The 9,948-nt window shown below is 47.6% G+C and overlaps 1 protein-coding gene across 1 annotated transcript; it reads right to left on the minus strand.

The window, feature by feature from the left end:
* Positions 1-315: 315 nt before the first annotated feature.
* Positions 316-9,403, minus strand: satb1a (SATB homeobox 1a). Its single transcript, XM_062487177.1, has 12 exons — positions 9,019-9,403; positions 8,413-8,660; positions 8,043-8,219; positions 7,747-7,873; positions 7,351-7,474; positions 6,207-6,318; positions 5,482-5,996; positions 4,273-4,467; positions 4,020-4,091; positions 3,484-3,633; positions 2,271-2,468; positions 316-2,077 (listed from the first exon to the last, which is right to left on the minus strand). Exons 2-12 carry the CDS (start codon positions 8,621-8,623, stop codon positions 1,250-1,252), a joined length of 2,709 nt encoding a protein of 902 aa, XP_062343161.1. The 5' UTR covers positions 8,624-8,660; positions 9,019-9,403; the 3' UTR covers positions 316-1,249.
* Positions 9,404-9,948: the final 545 nt, after the last annotated feature.

The raw sequence follows: 9,948 nt of genomic DNA on the forward strand, positions 1-9,948 counted from the left end.
AAATTGCCTTTGAAAATTATGATTTATTCCAAGGAGAGGGGCTTTATTAGAATATGCTAGAATAATTGAAGAGAGAAAATGTATAGTTGATTAAAGGATCCTCAGTTGAGCAACATTAAAGAATAACGATCATGATTTCACCTCATACCCATTTGTGGTTATTGGGTGAAAGTACCTCACAAAGGAAATTAATTTTTTGGAAAAGCTTTATCTGTGAATAATACACGTGAATTGAGCTGTAGACTAAGGATCAGTTTTTTGGTTTGATTTACTGTCAATAAGACAAATGAGAAGCACAGCAGGTGAATTGAACAGAATAAGTTAATTTAATGAGTGAACAAAAATATGCGTGCAACCTACAACATGCATGCAAGTCCTGCTTTTAAAAACAATGTTCCCTCAAATCAGCATCATCGACTAAAAGACACGACAGTATATGTAAATAATAATAATGCAAGTGGAATGTATCTTGTTGAAAAATATAAGTACAATTTTAGACAGAATAGAATACTGTAGATGAATGCTATGCAAACGAGAATGTGTTGCATGTTTTGTGAAACAAAACAAAAAGAGTCCATAAGCTGAGCTGGATACAGCTGAAGTGGTTTGACACCATCAATGTGGACACAATGAACATCACAAAACCGAAGTGGCAGTAACATACACAGTAATTCAAGGCATTTGCTGGCATAATGATGTTTCGAGCATCTCAAGTGCTTTCTCAAGTTCATGTCTATAACTTGTTGATTTGTGTGATACTATACTTGTCAATGATTCACAACAAACTGGGAAAACCTACACAGAGTAAACACACATCACAGTTTTGAAGTTGTTTATCTCATTAGGTTCCAACGGATTATAATAAATGTGAAGCAAGTCAATTTCTTTATCAAGCTCACAATCAGAATCAGTTTTAAGAATTGTTCTATATTTAAAAGAATAGCAGAGCCCACACCACAACAATAACGACAACTATATAGCGGAACCATATTGTTGGGATCACTCAAAACGATTTATTTCCCAATTTATGAACGATAAACACTGACAACCAATCAGAATCCATCTGAATTTAAAGCGGCCGCGTATTTGAAATGGAAGACAACATTGCTAGAAGCTAATCGTCGAGTTTGGTATGGACGCAAATACAGTTATCGTTATAGTTCTCGTTATCGTCCTTGGTGTGAACGGGCCTTAAGAGTGTACAGTAATTGTTGAAGCCATTTTACTTCTGCTGTGTCAGGTGATTTAGTTAGACCATTTGCCCCTCCTGTTTTAGGGTGACAGTGGTTTGAGTACCAATGTTCAACTCCTTCAAGTTGACAGTATCTGTCCCTAATTCCCTTTCATTTTCTCCATCCATTTTCTCCATCTTTTCACTCTCTTCATCTTTCTTAATCTTTCCAGTAAGCTCTGCTATCCTTCTATCATCCTCCTCCTCCTTATCTTGATCCTTGTCTCCTGTTGTCTTGTCAGGTTGAGTCAGGGCTGTTTTTGAACAGTGGCGTTGCTTGTCTTTGTGGTTGTGGTTATAGGTGGGCAGAGAGCTCTCGTTTTGGACCTGAACCTGGTCTTGGTTCTTGTTGTGGTTCTGGCTGTGGAAGAAGCGAAGGATGGTGTGTTTGGGTAGGCCCAGCTGGGCAGACAGTGTGTGTACCGCCTCTTCATCTGGGTCCACGCCTACATCCTGGATGAAACTCTGAAGGATCCCCAAAGCCTCCTGGGATACCCTCCGAACCTCGCCCTCGCCTTCACCAGTGTCATTATCGCCTCTGCCCTCACTCCTATAACCCCTTTCCTCGGCCCTAACCTTCTCCATAGTACTCCCTCCCTCACTTCTCTCCCTCACCCCAATGCTACTGCCCCAGTCCTTGCCCTTACCCCACTTCTCTCTTCTGCCTCCCTCACTCCGGGTGTATCCACCCCCTTCTTCACCATTGCGTCCCCACCATGCCCGCAGTTGCACCTTGTCCCCCTCTGTCTCGGCCGGAGAGGCAGTGGACGGTTGCCGTGGTGGCAGACGAGGCCCTGTCTGGGGCTGCAAGGGATGATGGGACAGTGGGGTGGGAGGACGCTGGAGCTGAGAGAGACAGAAAAAGAGACGAGAGAGAGTGAAAGAGAGAGAGAGAAATAGATGAGAGAGTGTGAAAGAGCAATGGGAAAGAAAGAGAGAGAGAGGGAACATGAAACATTCAACGTGCGCTAACGAACAATAGCTTGTGTGGCTGTATGTGTGTGTGTGTCTACGCTGGCGTGGTGTCGAGCGCACACACCAGTGTGTTGTCGCTCGTCAGGTGTGAGAGTCTCTCCAGGCAGGGCTGCTGCAGCGTGCTGCTCTCCTGCTCGTAGATGGCGTCGCGTTCTGCCTGCGCCAGGCTGAGGAACCGACGGATCATACACAGGTTCTCCCACAACGTCCGGTTCTCCGGGGAGGGATCCTCCTTCCAGCGTAGCAGCTCACACAACCAGCCCTGCAGAACACACACACACACACAAACACATTCCTGTTATCTATCCAGCACAAACACATTCACATACACACGACACATGCTACCACCACTGGCTGGAGCCCAACACTGGCACACACAAGCATATACATATGCACCAACACACACACACACACACACACACATACACACACACACTCATACACACACCTGGCTGAAGCCCAGCACTAGCACACAATACTATCCAGATGCACTGAGCAGATACAACAGAGCGCTTCAGCACGGCATTGGCTGCCAAGCAGTCTCACAAAGAGAGAGAGAGGAGAGAGGAAGAGAGAGAGAGATAGGCAGAGTAGAGGTAAATTAAGATAGAGGTTGAGGGAGGAGGGGTATCTAAACCTCAGGGTATCTAGAACACCTGTCAGCACTGACACAACCTCTGTATGACCTTTTATATTAAGCTTGTGGTGAACACGAGAGAAAGAGAAAGGGGGGGGGGGTGAGAGAAAGAAAAAGAGAGATCAAAAGGGCAAGGGAAGGAGGGAGGAAGGGAGGAAAGCAGAAAGGAAGAAAAAAGAGGGAGGAATGGGTTGGATAGAGAGAAAAAGAGACAAGCAGAATGAAGGAAATGACATGAATGTGACAAGAACAGAGAAAGATACTGAATAAAAACAGACAAATGCAATGCTTCCATTCCACAGAGGGAAATTATCCTCAAAACAAAAGGCAATAACAGGCTTATGTATCTGCCTTGAAAATGAGAACAATAAGATCAGCTGTGTGTGTGTATGTGTTTGTTGGTGAGTGTGTGCCAAAGCGGTGATTTAGGACACAATGGCAGTCTGGTGCAGTGATGACAGCTCTCTGTAGACTGCAGCTGCTGCTAGAATATCTGGCCTTGCCTTCAAATAAGTGTTTCTAAACTTTTCTCTCTGTGTGTGTGTGTGTGTACAGTGCATGTACATTGATGCCTGTGTTTGTGCACCTGTATGTCTACATGAGTGTTTATATGTGTGTGTGTGTGTGTGTGTGTGTGTACCTGGCTTTTGGAGGCAGCCACTTTGGCAAACATGGCTTGTGAAACCTTGGCTCTCCTCATCTCCTGCTGGACCTCCTCATAGATGGAGCTGCTGACATGGAGCACAGAGCTGGGGGCCTTCAGCTCCACCCCCACAGGAGACATCCGGGACTACAAGGAGAGAGGGGGGGGGGGGTTACAATGTGTCCACTGTAGAGAGACAGCCAGGACTACAGGGAAACAGGGGGGGATGGGGTTAAAATGTGTACATGGTTTGATGTAGAGAGAGAGAGACAGTGAGACAGTGAGACAGAGAGACAGAGAGAGACAGAGAGAGACAGAGAGAGACAGAGAGAGACAGAGAGACAGAGAGACAGAGAGACAGAGAGAGACAGAGAGACACAGAGAGAGACAGAGAGAGATAGAGAGACAGAGAGACAGAGAGAGACAGAGAGACACAGAGAGAGAGACAGTGAGACAAAGAGAGACAGAGAGAGAGAGAGAGGGTTGTTGGAAGAGAGCGAAAGTGATAGAGGGAGATAAAGGGGGAAACTCACTGGAGGAATGCCTAAGGAAGCCTGGGAGTGCCAATCTTCTGCCTTGGCACAGTTTCCCTCCTCCTTCCTAGACTGAAACATCAGAGGGATGTGATCCTTACATAAACAAACACACTGTTGTACAATACCAACAACTCTGCCACTCTCTCACTCTCTCTTTCTCTTTCTCACTCTCACTCTTACTCTCTCTCTCTCTCTCTCTCTCTCTCTCTCTCTCTCTCTCACTTTCTCTCACCCTCTTCCCCTGACTAACCAGTGTGGTGTTGCTGGCTGTATGGCTGACCGTTGTGGATGCGGTCAGACTCCTCTCTCTCTCCTCCTGGTAGATGTGGTCTCGCTCCACCTCAGGCAGCTGAAGGAAGCCCTGCATGGCCCTCAGGTTGACCAATAGGGACTGGGATGCATGTTTAGGGTCCTCCTCTTTACGAAGGATCTCAGAGAGCAGGCCCTGACATGCAAACACACACACCCAGAGACGCACAATACCATTTGAACATAATAGACACTTTAAAAACCTAACAATGACCACATTTATTCTATATTCATACCAGTGGTTCTTCTGAACGCAGAGAATCCCACTCAGACATACACCTCGACAAGCCCAGACTGGGTGGGTAAGTGCTCTAGATATCATAATGCAGGCAAGTCTCTTGGATCAACACCTTCAGACAGACTGGAAAGCTCCCTTATTACGACCCTATTACCGTATTATCTCTGACGGGAATACGGAGGTCTGTCTGCACACTTGCCCACGCGCATGCAGACCCACACACACACACACTCGCAGATACACCACACCCAAATGATGCATTCCACACTGGTGAGGGTGGGGTGTTCTAATGGCTAGGTTGGATGATTATAATGACAACTGTGATGATAATGATAATGATAGGGATGAGGATAGGACTAGGCCGGGTCTACCTAACACCCTCCCGCCCCCCCCCCCCCCACCCGTCTTTGAAAGCTTGGCTGGGTTATAATCAACAGCTCAAATCTGCTTTCTCTCCTTATTGAGAGGGGTGTGGGAAGGAGGGGTTGGTCGAAGACAAAGGGAAGAAATATTTTGCGAGGAGATGGGTAGCAGTAACCTTGGACGTCCAAAAATGCTGGTGAAGAGTGGTAGAAGGCAGAGCTGAGAGGAAGAGAGAGACAGATAGAGAGGGATGGCCCGAGGAATAGCAGAGAGAGAAATGGAGGGAGAAGGAGAGGGGGGCTCGGAGGGAGTGTGATTAGCTCGCCCAGCAGCTGTTCTACCACTGGCACCGGTCTCTGCTGCAGAGTTGGCACACGCACACACACACACACACACACACACACACACACACACACACCTAGAAAGCACACAACAGACACACTCATAAACACACAAACCCCCATGCACACAAATAGAGAACACTGCAGCACAACCAATGCCAACCAGCACACACACATCACATATAGCCCTTTCCATCTCTATCCATACCTGGGTTCTGTTGAAGGCCACACGGGCAAACACAGCCTGGGAGATCCCTGCTCTCTTCAGCTCATCCCTCACCCACTGGTAGATCTCACTGGAAATATCTGAGGGCCCAGTGGCCTGGTTCGGAGGGCCCAATCCGAGGCCAGGCTGGGGCTGGGTCTCCAGGGACTTGGCCAGGAGGGTGGAGGACCTCCCCATTGGGGGGTGGTTGAGGTATTGCTGGGGGGAGACAGACAGCCCCTGGTGGGATAGCATGCGGCTAACTGCATACTGCTGGTTCAGAAACTGGGCCATCACCAGCTGCTGGCTGACCAACTGAGGGCTGAGGGGGGCGTTCACCAGGCCAGAGGGGTGGAGATTGAGGGAGCCACGCCCAGAGATGGTAGTGGCCATGCCCCCATGAGGAAAGGGGAGGGGCGAGGAGCTGGCTTGCTCGGCTGTGCTGCCTGGGATTGGCTGCTGGCTAAAGGTGTAGTGGGTGGAGCCCAGTTGGGTTGGTTCAGGGAAGCCGTCAATCTCTAAAGTTGATGAGACAAGAACAGAAAACCGAGGAGGGAAGGAAGAGAGAGAGAATATTGTGTTTACAATATGCCAAACAGTAAACTAAATTTTTCTTCCATCACAAAGCCACAATATAACTGTTTGTCCAGCCATACCTACTTTGCTTTAGTACTAGTATGTAATATCTATATACTATATACCATTGAAGGGAACAAAATTATACCTACCCATGATGCCTTTCGGATTTCTGAAGTGCTTGTACCATCGGCCAAATTCATGACACTTGGCCGCAGAGACGTTTGCATAGTAGGTGCTGTTCACAATCGAGGAGATCATGCTCTGACGGAGGAATAGAGAGAGACAGAGAGAAAAAAAGAAAGAAAGACAGACTGTAAAAATTCTAAGAATTATTTGTATTTTACCTCTGTTTGTTTATGCTACAAACAGGCTTTCTGATATTTATGGATCTGTGTTATTAAAAAAGGCCCTCAGGTAACATGATAATAAAGACAGATGACTGTATATGTGTGTGTGTGTGTGCGTGCGCGCTAGTGTGTGCGCACACTGTGTATAGCCTCAACTGAGCAATCTGTTGTTTAAGATACTTAGCGGAGGCTGGGGGTAATAAATGATTGAATACACACACACAAACACGCATCTTCCAAGACACACACATCGTTTTCCCCTAAGACAAGCCTGCACAATCTTTACATCTGATTACACCTTTCATATTCTCATATTTATTTTAATCTGCCTCTAACAAACATACAGAGAAAGGGGGGGGAGGAGCAAGAGAGGGGGGAGAGAGGGAAGGAGGGAGGCAAATGAATGGAACCACCTATGAACATGAGAGAGAGAGGGGATACGGAGGGAGAGAAAGTGAAATATTTCTCTTTATTAAAGTGACGAAACATGCAGTCTTTCCCCTACGGCCAGATAACTCACACCACTGGATTGTCAAAAATATTCAGAAAACACATCAATCTCTGCTGTCTGCTGCGGTTACCTTTCTGTGGGAATGTGTGTATATGTTTGCTTGGCAAACAGACAAACTGCAGACATTATAACAGTTGTACATGGAGGATTTTTTTTCTGCATAGGGCAGGGAGGAGGCATGACTCTTAAAGGATAAGCATCTCTATCTTATCCATCTGATCGCTCTCTACCCTCAACCTTATCTTTGTAGGCAATCTGGACTTCTTATCTCGATGCTCCTGCAGTCCCACACACACTCACATACACAGGACTAACGAGGGCAAACCATAGGACACTTGCTTCTCTATACAGTGGGTGTTGATGTGTTTATGTGGATGAATGATCATGTATGCAAGTGTGTGTGTGTGTGTGTGTGTGTGTGTGTGTGTGTTGTACCTGAGACAAGGGGCACTCCTTGGCCAGTGAACTCTGGTTCATGTCCTTTAGCAGTTCCCTCAGGGCGTTCCTGACTGTGGAGTGACTCCACTGCTCTGGGGGCAAATCCTCCAGACGAGGGCAGCTCGAGAGAGGGAGGGGGAAGAGAGCAAAAAACAGCGCGAGAGAGGGAGAGGGAGAAGGGAGAAGGGAGAAGGGAGAAGGGAGAAGGGAGAAGGGAGAGGGAAAGGGAGGGGAAGGGGGAGAGGGAGAGATGGTTGATTGTTGTCATTTAGAAATGGAACTAGACAGAGACAAGACAAATCAAGAGAGTCATTCCAAGACTAGGAGTGCCCCTGTTCCTCATTCTGTACTCTGCCAGCCTCTCTGGTGGGCCTGGGCTGGGCTGGGAGGTACCTGTGTAGCTGGATCTTGAGGGTGATGACATGGTAGACATCCTGCAGCATGTCAGCCACTGTGGCATCCGGGGCGTCTGTCACACAGCACAGAGGGACAGGGTTCCACCGGCCTACCTGGATCAGACCTGCAGCACACACACACACACGTTCAATACCAATACCAACACTAGTAAGGACCTGATCCAGGTCTGATCCTACCGGTGGAGGAATCATGAGGATGAGCCCTGCAGTGCAACAATCACACACACAAACACACACACACACACACACTGGTTTGTGCACACACCAAGCTACCTTTAGCCTGCGCTGCTGAGCTGTGGGAGTAACCCAGTGACAGTAAAGCCATTTCAATGAGCTGGTTGAACAGCAGCTCTCTCCTGACCAGCACAAACTCAGCATGCTCCTCCTTCCTCCCTCCCTCGGGCGGGCTCTCCTTGTGCTCCACCACACAGAACACAGGCAGCAGGCTCCCTGGGATGAATGACACACAGCACAGCCAATCACATAACACAAACACTTGTAGGTTACACTAAGGGGAGAGAAAAGTTGGCAAAGCCAGGCAGACTTGGATGTGTCTCTTTTCCTATTTTCATATTGTGGGGGAAAATACAGGTAAAATGGAAATAATGTAAAGTCACTAACTGGTTTTCTCCAACTTTCTCACCTTCCTTGTGCCAGCTCCTGGATTGCAATCCTGGGGTGTTGATGTTGGCGGCCAGGCTGGGGGCTTTGGCCCCTGGGCTGCCAAGCCTCCCCTGTGGTGTGGGCCCTCCTCCATTCAGATCCAGACGGGACAGTTTAGCAGGAGGGGGTCGGGGATCTCCATAGGGGTTACAACCCTCGGGCAGCTGAGCTCTATCAGTCTGGGGGTTCATCTGGAATCCCCTCTAACACCTCAGCTCACTCACACACCTGGAAGACCAAAACCCACACCTCATCCACAATCGAAAGAAAGTCGTATTCAAATGAAAATTTCAGTTTAGATTTTGATGCTTTAGTTCTCACTTTAAAAAAAGAAAAGTAACGTCGACATAACGCAAGCAGAAAAATAATGAAAGCAAACGAAAAATAAAACGCCATCCGCAATGACGAGCGGTTGTCTTAGGCGATAGGCTAATCAAGTTTTCTGAGGTCAATTTCACGCACGCAAAATAGGCTGGACTATCGCATTATGGACTAGAGTTGAGAAATTTGATGTGCATAAACAAACGTAGAAGAAGAGGTAGTGGCGTAGCATTGGAACTGAAGACGACAACAATGCTTAGCGTACCCTCCAAACAATCCTTAGCCGCAACCGGTGCATCCACAGTCGAAGAGTCGGACTCTCAAGGTATCAAGTCTCAAGTCTGTGAAACTTGTGACACAAAAACTGTGGTTACTCCGAGAAGTAGACTCGCTGGAAAACGCTTATCGTATGGACGCCCGTACAGATGTATAAATCGGTAAGCCTCACTTCATCTCCCCTTTTAAATCTCGCGAACTGTGCCTTGTAACCTTCTGTTTCACGGGCTGCTATCAGCTGCGTACTATCTTGTCCCGCTTTTGCTGGTGCCACCGGCTGCGCGCTCTGTACTCCGTTCTCAGTCCAAGCCAGACGGGTCCACTGGGACTTAAATGCAGCTACTGTGATATTCACACTTCAGTAGCTTCTTGCCTGCCTGTGTGGGGTAGCAGATGACACACGATACACAGTGAAACTGGTGAGCAAGAACTGGTGTACCAGTCATCGGCGAAAAGGCAATGGGTTGCAACATGCATCCCGCATGAAATAGAGAGAGAGAAAGAGAGAGAGAGAGAGAGAGAGAGAGAGAGAGAGAGAGAGAGAGAGAGAGAGAGAGAGAGAGAGAGAGAGAGAGAGAGAGAGAGAGAGAGAGAGAGAGAGAGAGAGAGAGAGAGAGAGAGAGAGAGAGAGAGAGAGAGAGACGGGGCGGTTGTAAAATGGATTTAACATGAACGGATATCATGATTTCCTGCGTAAGAAATGGTCAATGATTGTCATGTTTGCAGCCTTTGTCTAATATGCTGTTACAGGCTATTCTATGGCCAAAATGTACTTTGTAAAAGTAGCCTACCCCTATATGTGGTTATCAATCAATACCTTATGGATAGCCTAGGTTACTCAACCTTATCTTGCGCACTTTCATAGTTGATTAAAACACTCCTGCGCCCTCGCGCGCATACACACGCGCGCATAACCCAT

The sequence above is a fragment of the Osmerus eperlanus genome, chromosome 20, assembly GCF_963692335.1.
Source record: "Osmerus eperlanus chromosome 20, fOsmEpe2.1, whole genome shotgun sequence".
In the NCBI taxonomy this organism is placed as follows: Eukaryota; Metazoa; Chordata; class Actinopteri; order Osmeriformes; family Osmeridae; genus Osmerus; species Osmerus eperlanus.

Coding starts and splice junctions, on each gene's coding strand:
- satb1a (XM_062487177.1), bottom strand. CDS start 8,623: ATGAACCCCCAGACTGATAGAGCTCAGCTGCCCGAGGGTTGTAACCCC. Junction 5,997..6,206: donor AAATCCGAAAGGCATCATGG/GTAGGTATAATT, acceptor CATCAACTTTAG/AGATTGACGGCTTCCCTGAA. Junction 2,469..3,483: donor TGGCTGCCTCCAAAAGCCAG/GTACACACACAC, acceptor TGTGTTCTGCAG/GGCTGGTTGTGTGAGCTGCT.